General features: G+C 35.7%; 1 protein-coding gene across 7 annotated transcripts in view; it reads right to left on the bottom strand.

Moving 5' to 3' along the window:
* Nucleotides 1–330: 330 nt before the first annotated feature.
* Nucleotides 331–15,964, bottom strand: part of IKZF2 (IKAROS family zinc finger 2) — a 139,423-nt gene continuing 123,789 nt past the window's right edge. For all 7 annotated transcript variants that reach the window (XM_081932351.1, XM_081932349.1, XM_081932350.1 and 4 more), the window contains one exon: nucleotides 331–10,315. In XM_081932351.1, coding sequence (XP_081788477.1) covers nucleotides 9,591–10,315 — 725 coding nt within the window. In that variant the 3' untranslated portion in view covers nucleotides 331–9,590. The remainder of the gene's footprint in view (nucleotides 10,316–15,964) is intronic.

Genomic DNA, 15,964 nt, shown 5'->3' on the forward strand with positions numbered 1-15,964 from the left:
TAATCTCTCTCTTTCTCTTTCTCTTAATCCATAGAGAGCAGAGCAACCAATTTCCCCCCTTCCTCTATGTTGCCCTGCAACTGACATAGCAGACACACATTTCTGGTATGTATGCATGTATGTATGTATGCATGCATGCATGTATGTATGCATGCATGTATGTGTACAAACAGAAAATGCACCTTTGGGACATTTACATATATTTAACTTTAGGTGCACCATATTTATTAAAGAGCAGTTCATCTTCCAAATCATTCACCCAAAAAGTATGAGATCCCTTATTGACATGAAAAATTTCATAAAATGAACTCTTTCATTTGAGTAGTTTATTTTTATTGGTAAAATATTAAATAGTATACAGAATTAAAAACTGCACATACACATTTGAGAAATAGGTCTTGGACAAATTTTATGCTTGTTCCTGAGATTCCCTACATTTAATTCCAGTAGCTGTGCACAGTACAAACATCCATAATATAATTATTTTCACAAAGTATTACAAAGTTTCTGTAGTTCTGTCTTAGATATAAGTTGTGTGTGTGTGTATATACACCTACACACACGTACTCACTCTCTCATGCATTTTCATCATTCATATCCATATATCTTGCACACATACATATGATATTAATTTGTATGTATGTAAGAAAGGGGGGAAAGTCCAGTTCCAGCAAATAGCTAATTAGTGATTGAAGACTTTGTTAGCAAACCAGGAATTCTTTGCTTTTGAATTTTACCATTTGGCTTTAAGTATAACACACCATTTCAAATGCCCCTAGAATTAGTTTCAGATTATAAACTTCTGCAGTTGTGTATAACAGCATAAGCTAGATCTATAAACACATCACTTCCATTCTTGAGAGTAAGATCATCTAGTTTGCCCATTTTCTACTTTGAATAAGAATCCTTTTGGCTAAATTATTAGCAGACACTCCTTTCCCAACGAGAGTGAGCAGAAAAGATTTCTCCCAACAATGTGACAACAGGGAAATACTTGCCCCATCTATCCAATAAGGCAGACAGTATTGAACAATGCAGTGTTTACCACAGAAACTATTCCAAGGGATTCTGATAGAGCTCTGATCCAAAACTCTTTCAAATGTGGTAGGAGTCACACTAATATATTTTTGACCTGGTCTCTAGCATTTGGGTTCTAAATCATATTCTCATTAACTGAAAGTTAGAATGAGTGACCATAGATAGGAAGGGGTGTACTTTATTACAGTCATTACTAAATTCTGTCCATTACATCAAATTCAATCATAATACAGCCAGACTGGAAATCTATGGAGTACCATTTTTTATTATTTGTAAACATCCTAAATTATTCATATTTTCCCCACCCTGCCTGCCAAGTCACTTCAAACACCTTTAAATAAAGCAAAGGATATTTGGGATGAAAATAAATACAAATATAACTATTTTGTAAAGCGTGATTTATACCCAATCTCAAAATTTAAGTTGAAGGAAACAAGCAATTACACAGTTTGAAAATGATCAGCAAGTGGCAAAAGTGAGGAAGATAATGGGAAATAAAAAACTGCCATCCTAGAAGAGTATAACAGACACATTATGTCACTTAATCATGCTTTCTGCTCTACACAAGACAGAAATTAGGAAAGCATAAGAACTGATGGCAAATTGACATGTATCCAGGGGTGAAATGTTACCCGCCCAAACCAGTAGTAAAAATAATGCTACCAGTTCAGGTGAACCAGTTTTTCCGATGATCAGCTGTGACATGCGATTTATATTAGCTAGAAATTTCCTGCTTTCTAACTAATCTAAATCGCGTGGTACAGAGGATTCCCCCCACTCGCTGTTCGCTTACCTTTGCAAGCACGCTCGGTGGCAGGCTCCACGCATCCACTCGGATGTCATTTTGACACTCTGTACATGCGCGGAGGTGGCGCATGCGAGTGAAACAAGCTCACGTTGTTACCGAACTGGTAGCAAAGGTAAGTGGATTTCACCCTGCATGTATCCCTTAAAATTCCAAGGAATCCAACTCTACACGATGACCTAAATATCAGTGAGATTGTTTTCATACAGTTTAGCAGCACCCATCGCCTAACAAGGTACCCACAAATCCTTTCCCCACTTTACCAAAATCAAGTACTTCTGGGAAGCAAAACACCAGGGGTCTATGAATTCCTTTTCCAGATCTCTCACTTGCACTAGATTTTGGAGAAGGAAGCAGCAGCAGGGATCTGTTCAAATTGATTCCAAGGATTCTGTTTCTCAGTCTCTCTATACAGAGAAAAAAATACCAAGCATGCCTACTCATAAGTAAGTATTTCATTGGGTTTGCTCCCTATTTACTTGGTAAATTGCTTGTGATTCTGTCTTAAATCCCACTGGTGTACCAGTAAGGGAATGAACTGGAAGAACTGTTGGTGGCCACAAATGTTGGCTTAGCTGATGAGCTAGGCTATACTTATGGACCTTCCTGTAGAAACAGTGTAACAATGCAAATCTTGATGAAGTGCTTCACTTCTTTAAATAAAAACATTTATTAAACTCTTGTTTTCTTTTGGCAAGTGCTTAAAATCTAAGGTTATTTTCCCCTACACATTCCCCAACCCCCAACCAGCAACCACCCAAAAGTGGCCTCTGTGTTCAGTAACAGCCTTCCCCACCAAATATTCACAAAGTTTATTCTGTATCTAAATACATATTTACAGCATAGCAGTCTTCACCTATTTGAGTAATAGGTATTAAAATATTCTAGATATATAAATAAAGCATGACATATAAAATAAGCCCTACCATAATAGATAAGGCAAGAAGAGTTAAAAATAAGCTTTCCTGGTGAAAAAATTGCCTCCTTGTATGCTTCCTTGCAGAAACCCCCTCCCCCCAGACATAAATGCCTAGACTGAGAATTTGGGAGTCTGACCCAAGGTTTTTCATTGCAAAGGACATTTCCAGTGAGGATCAGCCCATTTGTGTTAAGTGCTTTACCCAATGGGGGGGGAAAAAGAATGAAACCGAAACAAAAGAGGAAACAATAAATGCTTAGCTTTAGCAAGCAACCCACTAAGACCGCACCGATCAAAGGCACGTTATGGATAATAGCATTGAGAAGAAAAGGGTCATCTATACCTATCAGTTACATCCCCACCACTAAACTGCTACATTTAGGTTTTGGGGCAGCCTTTGCCACTTGTCTATCAGCACAATCAAACAGGTAGTCCAGGACAAGGGCAGCTTCGAACCATTTGTTCCATCTCTCTGAGCTGTTATTCTAGACAGAGCAAAAGCAATAGCTAAAACAAGGTGTTTGAGAGAATGGAACCCCAGTGTTTCTGAAAGGCAGCTTTCCTTCCCCTGCAATGGGCTGCTTCCTTTGGGGTGTTCTTGGTCATGCTCCTAGCTCTAGTGAGTCACTGATGAACAGAGCTGTAGCCCACAATAATTTACATGAGTACCATCAGGGCGTGCCCTGGATTCTCTACAATGGGCCAGCAGTAGAAGTAACAAAAGTAGATGGGGCTCCCTGAAGATTCAACTGTTAAAAAAGAATGTAATAAAACACTGACCTTTGTCTGGGCAGCAGTTTGCTTCAAAATGTAATGTCATTATTCAAACAATGTTCAATGCACTATAAAACTTTCAGAGAGATTATTGCACATAAATGGAACAATCGATCTTTTCTCTCTTAAACTAAACAATCTGGATAGTGGCTCCGAACTTGTTAAAAACATGTTCTAATATTAGGATGCAAAAATACACTTTGGGTACAGAAATTTTTGCCTAGGAATAGAATAATCCCAAAACTTTTAAAGCATAGTCTTCCATTGGAAAAAAAATGACACATTTTTACAGTTTAAATTTTTCTAAACAATTATGCATTAAAAGTTTCCAATCTGTCAAAAAGTCATACGTCTTAAGAAAAAGAAAGTACAACCAGAAAATAACATCAACATAAAGAAAGGCAACTTAGTATTACAGCTCCACAGCTCTCTCATCTCTAATGATTCTAAATTTAAAAGTGTTAAAAAGATCATTTAGCTATATTTACCAGATCTTTTTTTCTTTTTTAATATAAAACTACACTCAAGTACAAAAATATTTAAACACACTGTACAACCAATGAACAGATAACAAATTATTTTTTTAAAAAAATCTACTTGCAGGCAACCAGAGCTATGATAGAATAAAACTGAAAATAAGAAAAATGGGCAGGAAAAGATCAAAACAAAGCAGAATAAAATTCCTCCAAGTAACACAAAAAGTTAATGTGATCAAGATTTGAGAGTGCTTGATAACAGGACAAATCTCTGATCACAGTTTCAAAATTTTAATTACTACAAAATAACTAAACCCACTCTCTGTTAAACATGTGTATCTACTGATACAGTATAAAATTGAAACAAATCTGAATATCAAGGAACAGGATCCAGTGTTTGAATTTCATGGAAGAATTAAAAGATATATTTTAGTATCTTCCAGTGAAATTTAACAGGAATTTAAACTATTGTAAATTTGTTTAAATGTAAATGTCCCTATTTTTTTAAATCTTAAACATCTGAATTTCGTGGACAAGAATCCAGACTAAAAACTTCAATTTGAAAGGAGAGTTTTCTGGACTCTGCAGCCAAGCATTTCCCACAGAAGCCAACACAAATACATGTCTTGCAGTGTCAACCAATTCCCTTCTGAGTTCCAGCTCTTGATATGGAACTGGAACCTGTTCTAGAAGCCTGTGGAAGGGGTACGAAAGGAAACCCCCCAAAGCCCTCTGCAGGGGCTTCAGGCCCAAATTCTTCCAGAATGTCTTGAGAAATTAAGGGTGAAGATATTGATTTCTCTTGAAAAGTACAATAGAGCTTTTGGCACCAAAATTCATTTCCACTTTTTTGTTTGATACTATCAATTATGAATTGGTGGCCTTATAAATCAAAATATATATATTAATATATAACCCCATGAAGCAACCAATCACCACCCTTGCAGACTATTCATATGGATTCATGTATATATTATTTATAATAGTCCTCAAGGATTGTATTTCAATCTAAGCAACAATCTCTTCTCAGACTATTTTGGGTCAAACAGCAACTTTTTCAGAGATGGCTTTGAAATTGTTCCACAGAAGAAACTGCAGAATTTGGTAAAAGCCGTCTTTAATCAATTAAAGATTAGTAACCACAGACAAACTCCCTTAAAAAAATAGGATGGCTCCTACTCTGAGCTATAGTATATTGTATGCATTTCAATTCCAAAAGGGCTCCTGGAAGTTCCTTAGGCTTGGTCTGGGCATACCATAAACTGTGTGAGCCCAGACTGTGCTCCATGCAGATTTCTTTTTGCAGAGCATCCACACAGAAAGGATTCTCTGAAGCCCAGAAGTCCCTACTTTGGGAACTATTATTAATTCCTACTCCTAAGCCCAGGGATAACATAACTAGCCTGAAGTTATTATAGCAAAACAAAATTGACTCTCCTGGCATCTGTGTAAATCCTTTAAGAAATCCACACTCAGATTCACGCTAATTAGAAGCTTTCATTCATGTGGCATTTGACTTCCTTGTTCATGAGGAAAGGACAAGTCAAAGTCAACCTTTGGCGATTTCCTAGGCATATCCTGTAGTTTTCTGGGGAAGAATTTAGGAGCAGCTTCCTGTCCCTCCCTCTAGGCTGTTTTCAGATTCTTTTAATTTCCAAATGGTCTCCTGTGAAAATCAGGATGAGGCCTGGCAAGGTTTGCAAGTGGAGCCCTGGCTCTTCTTTAATTGAAAACAGCCACATTAAATTTTAATCAAACCAAATCAAATTTACTTTCCTTATTTTAAATTGTTGCTTTTTGTTTTACTGTTGGAACAAAAATATGTGTCCTATAAATTATTTATTATTTTATATATATTACTACAGAATTATTTTATAACGACAATCTTGACAAACTACTTTGAAATACTTTCCTTTGCACAATTAATCAAATTGTAAGTTGGGAAATTCCTATTTCTAAATACATTAGAGGTTTTTAAACTGAAAAGAAACTGCATAAGAATTGTTCATGATAAATCAAATTAAGAGTTCCTTTCCTGGTACCTCAACATTGATTATCTTTCATTTGTGAATTCCAATTAATTTTTTTCAGCAAATTCATGTCCTCCCTTTAAAATCCAATATTAGATTTCATATGCAGCAAAAATTTTAAATAATCATGCCAAAATATATTTCAAAAATTTTATAAGACTGATGAATTCAAATATATCTCACCCTGTTCATTTTTATCACAGTTCTTATAGTAATACTTAACATTCTTCTAATGAACATACTACACTGTTTTATAAGAAATATTAAATATCATTACAGCCCTTACTGTAGACAGTATAGCATAAAATATTTTTGGGGAGAGATTATATCTTTTCTTTTTTGCGATGAATGCAAAATGAATAAGAAATTTCTGAACCTGAAACAGAAAAGATAACATATATAACTCCATTAACATTCTGTACACAGGCTAAATTTTATATATTTCCATAGGAAATAATAAAGGAAAGGATTATTATTTTATTGAAGATGGGCTTCCCAAATATCTTCTTTTTTGTGATGAGGCTGCAAGAGACCACACTCTTTTACTAACTGTCTAGATAAGTAGATATATAATTTTAACATGTAATAGATTACTGTGGCTTGTTTAACCTGTGTGTGGATTTATTTGTCATGATAATACCTTTTGAATGGCTTTTTGATGACTCCTGTCAAGCATAAAGTATTTCAGTTTTTACAATTTTAGCTTTTTCTTAAAATTCCTCTTCCATTATGATTGATGCAGGAACATAGAGGCACAATGAAAATAATATTGAAAAGTATTGTATAGGATCAGAGTGAGATATACTTGTGTGTGGGTTCATGAACTTTTTTGTTCCTAAAATTTCTTTTTAAATTATTTTAAAGACAAGTGACCTTTCTAATTCAAGATGTTCAATTCAAATTCAATCTGGACTAGTTCAAGTGCTCAGAAAAAGAACAGAATATTCATTTGAAATGTATTATTCATAATCTTCAAATGGTAACCACTTTAATCTCCACCCAAAATAGGTTCAGGTCATTAATCAGATTGATCAACTTGATAACATAGGGTTCCTGATTTAGCTTTTGCTACACATTGTACAAGTGACCATGAAAATCATAAAATGTCAATGGGCACCATCCAACATCCAGAAGGTCCCCAAATCTCCAGATAAAGTTTTTGAGATTCATGGGGAATGGCAGAAGGAAGGGGAAACAGTTCTATTGGACGACAAAACATAACCCACAATTTCTGGCAAGCAACTGTGAACAGAACTGTTTGCTCTGGCACTTCCTGCCATGAAATTCTTCTCTGATATTAATACTAGCTGTGTAGTTTATAATTTTGGCTTGTATTTATTTTAGACAAATTTGTTACTTAAATCTTTATTGCTGTTGCGAGAAGCAACAGTCTGGCTTCAGGAACCGTGTTTTGGACACAGAATGTACATGCTAAACATGCTTTCTGAAGGAAATATTAAAGTAAAATTATTTTAATTTCTATCATGTACTGGACTGCATAGGATGGTTGCCTGCCATTCCCATTTTGTACCAAAAGAGAATAACATACCTTTTAGTTTTTCAACTCAATTTTAAAAACCAATTCACTAACTCTCTTTATTCTTGAATGTGTGGAATGAAATATGTAAAACTAAATACAGCAAATGGTTTGTTTCAAGAAGCAACCTGAGGCTGTAACCTATGGTGCTGAAGATATTTTTAACTGCAACTCCTAGCAACCCCTTCCCTTTGCTATACTGTAGTTCAGCAACATCTGCAGAGTCACAGAATCCTTTCCCCATAATCTTCTAGTCAGAAAAGATATGGTTTTTAATCTATCCTAATTTTACAGCCAGATGTGCAAATATCTAAATATGTAGAAAAATGTGAGGTAGTCACTGATTTTATTTAAAAAAAAACAACTAACCCAACTAACCAATATAGTAGAGGGGGGAAAGATTGATAAACTTAAATAATTATAAATCCAGATCATATATTCAGAGCTATATAATCAAGAGATGTTTAAAAAGCCTTAATATTTCTAACCTAGTAATTCACTGTAGTCTTCATTTGCTAATATGATTAAGGGAGCAACTAACACCTGAAAGTATTTTTCAGGCAAGTAATCAGCCTGTGCATAATCTAAGGCTCCTGGTTTGATTCAGCTTAATTTGGAAAAAAAGTTCTTCTGTTTAGTAAGAAATCATTATTTATGACTATGACTTATGTGCGTGTATGCGTGTGTGTGTGTGTGTGTGTGTTTCTGCATGCTGCTTTTAAATATGTGCTGGGGGGAGAGATATTTTTGCACAAAATATGTATTTCTTTCCCTAGGTTTGTGTAGAAAAGGTGGTAATGGTAAAGTAGTTCTAACAGTGTCTGCATATCCTTATATAATTAAATTAGTTATAAATCTGTAGGCTGCCTCAGTCTTTAGGGCAGCTCTAGCCAGCTACTTTAGGATACAGATCTCCTGATTGAATACCTTAGTTTATTCAGTTTCTTAATGTTTCATACTACCCCCCAAAAATGAAAAATATAAGTATTTCATAGTTCAAATGCATTTGCAATGAGCATATTTGAGATTCTAAAGCAGCAAAACCTGCTAGATAAATATTCATATCTGTATTTCTAAACTAAGAATATTTACTCGGAAAGAAACGTCTTCTGAACGAAGTGAAGCTTACTTTTGAGTAAACATACCCAGGCTCCAATTGTTAATCAACCAAACATCTTTAAAACATACACAGACCTATAGGAAGCTGGGAAATGAATGACATAAAAGCATCCTAGCAATTTGCTTTCCTTTTTAAAAGTGCATATCAGGATAAGTAAAATAACATTTTATGTTTTCAGATTTCCTGGAGGCTGTCACATCCTGTGAAAAATCAAATCTCAGTTATGTGATTTAGTATTTAGATATAAACAATTCATTTACATTCCAGACAACCAATACCTTAAAAGAAAGAACCTCACCTCAGGAAATAACTTCCAAGCAAACCTTTATATTTATTGGTGCTCCTAAATCTATAGAATATATTTAGTCTTAAGTGAAACCTCTCCCTGCCCCTAAGCATACCGCTTTTGCTAGAATGTTTTGCAAAATAAGAATTTCATCTCTCATCCTGAACAAAACTTTAGCTACAGATTTAAAGGGGCTTTATTCTTTTGAAATTATTATTTTCTCCCCAAATGGCAATTTGCTAAGACGTCAGAGCACCTTGCTGAGTTCAGCATGTGAAAAACTATATGAAAATTGTGACAGAAATGAACTCCCTTTCACTTTCCATTATGAAAGGCCAACATCCATTTTCATAGCAAAAATAATAAGCCAAACTACTCTCTGGTCCCTCCTTTCCTTCCTTCTGACCTCACCACTGGTGGTAAAGTGAGACTGGATTCCCAAAATAGCAACAACACAAATAACAATAATTAAAAATAGCTGCAAGGAAGAGAACCAATGAGAAGAGCTGTGTCAACATGTGAGGAAAAGTGGGCTTGCAAGTGCAGTATTTCTTCATGTGCAGTATTTGTTTTTCTACTTCAGTGTCTCCTTTGGAAAAGAAGGCTTAGTGGAATGTATGTTCTCCTCGGACAATGTGGGAAGAGAACTCATAACGGTCCTGACTCCGGTATCCACAAATGTTGCATTCTAGAGGGTCCCGGTAGCCATGACACCCCATATGAATGGTGTACATGACATGGTCTAGGAAAAGAATTCGACAGTGTTCACACCTAAATGCCCTTATCTGCTCTCCTTCTCCATTGAAGACCTTATAGATATCCTTTAAAGAGCTCTTTGATGCTTTACTGATCTCCAAAGCCTTGGAGTCATCCTTCATGTAAGCTGGGCTTTGCTTTTGTTTGGGATTTAAGGCAAGGTTTCCTTGAAAGGACTGGTGGTCTTCATGGCTGCTCTCCGAGTCAGAGGAATCGAGGCAGCTATTGCTAGGCGAAACCTCTCTTTCTTGGGGATGACTCTTTGGTCTGATGAGGGAGAGAGGGCCATCCATGTTATTTTCATTGCTGTCAGTGGTTCCTCTGCTTACTGGTCTTTCTATCCTGCTAGGATTATAGACTTGAGCATAAGCTGAATTTATGACAGGTGCCACATCAGCAATTGTGCTTGGAGTGTGCTGCATCAATGGGTGAAGTCCCTCTGCCCCAAGGTAAGAGATTGCATTGTTGATTGCTTGGTCCATCATGTGAGTTTGCATCAACTCAGCATCTCTCTCATATGGTAAGCTTGGATCAAAATGAATATCTGGATAACCATATCTCATGAGCTTTTCACCTACATGAGAACAACAATAAGAAGAAAAAAAACATCACTACTAAGATAAGAAATGATAGATCAATGATGCAAATTCACTGGCAGAAACTGATACATAACATTTCACCTTAAAAAAAAATACAGGAATGTTTACTCAAAAAGAAACTATATTCCATGGAATTTACCAACCAGTAATTGTGCAAGAGACTTTTGGCAGAATCTGAAGTATTTGCTAAATTAGCAACAATGGAATACAAATATAATAAAACCATTGTTTTTAATGACAACCATTTTTCATTTTAAAATTCTGTGATTTATTTAACTTTTAGATTTTGCAATCCATAGGAGCTCCACAAATTGGAAAATTCCAATAATTTGTGTCAATTAAATTCAATTCACTTTAATATATTCTCACTTCAGATTAGTGAACATTAGAATAAAATACATGCTACTTTCCAAATGTCAAATTTACAGTATATACTGGCTGATTTACAATATTTCTAAACAGTGACATAATTGGATTGCTATTTTCAAATAATACAGGGAACACTAAGTTTACATATTGAAAGAGATAAAATTAACGTATCTTTCTTTTAAAATATATTAGGTGAAAATTGATGTAAGATATAGAGTCTTCAAGTATTGAAGCAACTAAAATGAAGAAAAATGAGAGTCTACTATGGTTTCTAAAATCTGGGTTCAAATATAAAACAACATGGACATTATGTATTCACAGATGACAAAATTTATTAGAATCACAAAAATATTATATATCAGAAATGAAAAATGTGTGGCTCACAAATCATACTTCTTCCCATGTTCAATGCAGATTGTTCATTCAAGGTAACATTTTTACATTGCCAATTTCAGAACTGAGCTCAGTCATTTTGGATCATTTGAATTTGTCTGTATATGCCCCAATGTCCTGGCTATCTGAGCAAATCAAGAAATCAAGGAAGAAAGGCAAGGGCGGAATTTGAGGTTTAGGCCTTAAGAAGTCTTAAAGAAGAGAGGAAAGAATGAAATAGTAAAAGGATTGCATCAACAGAGGAACCAGATGGTTATAATTTTCCCTTTATCCTATAGGTGACATTCCCCCAAGAAAGTGGGATGCTGACCTTCACTCTTATAATAATAGAATAACACTCAACCCTGATATGATCCCGAATGGAAACTGGATCAGGTATGAATGACTGAAGGAGGAGCAAACTCTGATTCTGTACTAACCTGAAGAAATACTCAATGTAACAACAACATAGATCTGAAAAGCAGGAGGACTTCAGTCATACTTTTTTGAACAATCCAAAACATATACAATATGCATAAATACACATATTTTATGGTAATAACTACAAGTTTTATATGGAATATAGAGATGTATTGCTTACTCTCTAGTCATATCCCCATTTGTAATTGCAGAATCAATCTAGGATCGAACATGGTAAGGGATTAAACATAGGGGATTTCAGTAACCTATGCTAATGAACTCTTTCAAGTCCAATTCAGGATGTTATAATTATTCTGATAACTGGTTTGGGGGTTATTATGGACCGATGGAGAGAAGACCACTTATTTGTCACTGATGGATACTATATCTGGTAAGATATTACCTAGCAATGATTACAACCATCTGCTTCCAAAGATTTAAAAATCCAAGGATTCTTACTGGTCCTGGGTGATTTTCCAGGCAACTTAGCTGGCAATCTCCTTAAGACCATGGTTACATAACTGAATGGTGAGAGGAGAGGGCTACTGATTAAAATTACCACTTCAGAGCACTACCTCTGATTCTAAATTCCATGTTGAATACTACCTATTTTTCATGAACAATGAAACAAGACTATATTCAGCTAAAATGGAGACAAAGTAAATGTTATACTTCTGGTTACAGTCACCTTCCTGTGGTGGTAGTAAAGGTATAAAGCTTGTTCAGGGCCATATTTAAGTGGTTATCCATGTTGTTAATAAAACACCATGCTATATATAGTTGGAGAGTTAAAATGTTCATCATCCATGTCAATTTAGATGCCATAGTTATTACAGGATGTATAGAGATTATATCTGTCAGAATTTGTAACTGTTACCTACTGTAATTACCTATTTACACATCTTTGTATACCAGCCAGTTGTCAGGACTCTTGGTGAAATTTGTGAATTAGTTAAGTTGCCTGTAATGGTTAGAGTGATTACTTGTTCTATAAATTTTTGCTTATCATTACTGGCAATACCTAGAAGGAAGAGTAAGGTTCTACATTTAGGCAACAAAAACGAAATGCACAGGTACAGTATAAGTGGTACCTTGCTCAACAGTAGTAATTGTGAGAGGGACCTTGGAGTCCTAGCGGACAACCATTTAAATATGAGCCAGCAGTGTGCAGCAGCTGCCAAAAAAGCCAACACAGTTCTAGGCTGCATCAACAGAGGGATAGAATCAAGATCACGTGAAGTGTTAATACCACTTTATAATGCTTTGGTAAGGCCACACTTGGAATACTGCATTCAGTTTTGGTCACCACGATGTAAAAAAGATGTGGAGACTTTAGAAAGAGTGCAGAGAAGAGCAACAAAGATGATTAGGGGACTGGAGACTAAAACATATGAAGAAAGGTTGCAGGAACTGGGTATGTCTAGTTTAATAGAAAGAAGGACTAGGGGAGACATGATAGCAGTGTTCCAATATCTCAGGGGTTGCCACAAAGAAGAGGGAGTCAAACTATTCTCCAAGGCACCTGAGGGTAGAACAAGAAGCAATGGGTGTAAACTAACCAAGGAGAGAAGCAACTTAGAACTGAGGAGAAATTTCCTGACAGTTAGAACAATTAATCAGTGGAACAGCTTGCCTCCAGAAGTTGTGAATGCCCCAACACTGGAAGTCTTTAAGAAGATGTTGGATAGCCATTTGTCTGAAACGGTATAGAGTTTCCTGCCTAGGCAGGGGGTTGGACTAGAAGACCTCCAAGATCCCTTCCAACTCTGCTATTGTATTGTATTATAAGATTCAAACTGGTGGATCTGGAAAGGAATTAATGCCTTCTAAGAGGGGGAAATGCTTCCAGTATGAAAGATATAGTGGTGTAACCTCTCTTTAAGTAGTCCTGTATGGACACTAAGTCTTGAACAATGACAATCCACTTACAAATTCTGTTGTTGGTGGTTGTTGTTGTTTGGACAATGTAATTAATTGGCTAGTTACAATGGAGGAAGTTTATTACCTACCCTGTTTTCCCGAAAATAAGACCTTCTTGGATAATAAGCCCCATTGGGCTTTTGAGCGCATGCGCTAAAACAAGTCCTCCCTTAAAAATAAGCCCTCCCCCAAAATATTGCAACACAGCATCAGCCATGAGGTGACCACGCTTACTGCCTCCTGCACCTCAAAAATAATAAGACCTATCCAAAAATAAGGCCAAGTGCTTATTTCAGGGGCCAAAAGAAAAGAAGACTCTGTCTTATTTGGGGGGAAAGATGGTAGGCAAATTTCATTGATCACTGCATCACTGATAATAGCCTTGGTTGCCCTAATATTCTTTGCTAAGTGAAAGATGGGAGGAATATTACTGAAAATCCAGTACCTTGCTGGACCAGTCCTGTGATTAAGGAACTGGAAGTGCGGTATTTCAGTAATTTGGTTTCTATTTAAAGGATTGCTACCAGAAGTGGTATTAGGAAACTTTTGCTCCAGATTCTCTTTTGCCTGTTGTTTAGCTTCTACGGGAGAAGTTAGGGATTTCTTCTAACAAATAAAAAAGGAATGCTTTTCATGACAAACAAAATGATTAAAAAACTAATAAGATAAAAGAAGTTATTATAGGTTATCAGTTGGAAATCTCAAGTTCACTGTCATTGATTGATCGATTGATTCAATTTGTAAGGTTGCCTAGTTCTATAAGTAATAAAAAGAGCAATGAAAAGAAAGAAACCTGCACTGTGGAAATTTAAAAGATATAAAACATTATAGCATTTAACGTAACATACATGTTGCTCTTGTTCAAGGTCTGCTAGAAAATCCACATTTTAACATCTTTTCTAAAAGGTTGGTCCATTGATGGATTGCTTTCCAGAGGGCAGGAATCACCATTCAGAATCAAAGAGAAGGCACCGCTCCAATATGATGACACTATTTTGTTTTTGGGTTTTTTAAGGGACTCGGAGCATATAAACAATTGCAAATATTATAGAATGGTTAGAAATAGTTAGAAACTTGCAACCCTATAAAACATACTGCCCTAAACCATAAATAGCTTTATAGGTGACAATGAACATCTTGAATTGCACCTAGAGGCCTTCCTGGAATCAATGCAGCTTGTGAACGAATGTTTGCTATTTTGTTTTATGGTTTTACTCTGTAATATTACATAGTTCTGTTTTCATATGATTTCATAATAATACTCTGAAATTCTTAAATGTTGGGGGGGGGAGACAAGAAACTTTAAATATATTTATACAATAATGACTACATTTGTAGTCAATCACACAACAAATTACAAGGACAATATTTTGCTTATTTTCATATAAACTCAATTAAAGAGCACTTGAAATGGATTTGCCTGCTTATTTTTTCCAATTGTATACAAGAATTATGGTGGTTTCATGAATTGGCACTTGCAAATTATTCAATGAATGAATGATTTATAGTCTTAGATTATAGATGACTGCTCATTTCATGATTATGAACTGACACTCCATTGATGTAATGGAAAGACTGATTAATATTGTTTTGAATCGTCATTTAATTACATTCCACAAAAAATCAATATATGCTGTGTGATTATATATGTATGATATGCCTTACATATCTTATCCACCATATATTTTGTTTTGTTGTATGTACAAAAAAATAATTAATATTTTAGAAGATGTATAGCAGTATCACCCTATTGATTTTTCTGTCATCTTATTTATTTATGACTACAAATTATATGCCCCTCCATTTTTGCAAAGACTTTTAAATGTTTACAGCTTTTAATTGGAGTAGCTTGATCTCATATATCTCAAAATACCTTTCTAAAGAGCCATGTTTCTACAGCTCTATGGAAGTACAATAAGGATGGTGAGGTCTGGATATTTGGGGACAAGTTGTTTCAAAGAGGATTTATCACTAAGAAAGATTGAATCTGAGATCCATGAAACTTTAGCAAACCCACTCTCCCAGATCTTATTGGAGTGGCTGATTCAACATGGAGAAAATGATCATGGCGACAGCCAAAGCCTAAGCCATGCAGGGCTTGAATTGTATCCTGAGGCTAATTGGCAGCCACTGCAATTCCTATAGTAATGCAATTAAAGAGGTGAAGCTCAGGACACCCACCCATAACTCCCTAAACTACTTGCATAGTGTATTAATGAAGCTTTTCAATGGTCTTCAATGCAGCCCCATGTAGACTGTAATTCAGCTGTGAAATGCCAAGGCCCTAAATGATTTTAAGTAAAGGCCCCTGATTCAGGAAGGTCCACAATTACTACATATGATGTGTAACTGTCAAAGGTTCTGGTAGCCAAAATCTCTACTTGCTGATCAAACAGGATCCAGGAGTTCAGGACTCCCAAGCTGTGGGTCAAATATAGACCATCACTGGACACAAATCCCCAGTCTTGGTAGGATTTAGCCTAACTCTGTTTCTCTCTATCAACACCTAAGGCACCAGGTCAGAACCTCCATCGTACAGTATC

The sequence above is a fragment of the Natrix helvetica genome, assembly GCF_964273705.1.
Source record: "Natrix helvetica genome assembly, chromosome: 1".
Lineage (NCBI taxonomy): Eukaryota > Metazoa > Chordata > Lepidosauria > Squamata > Natricidae > Natrix > Natrix helvetica.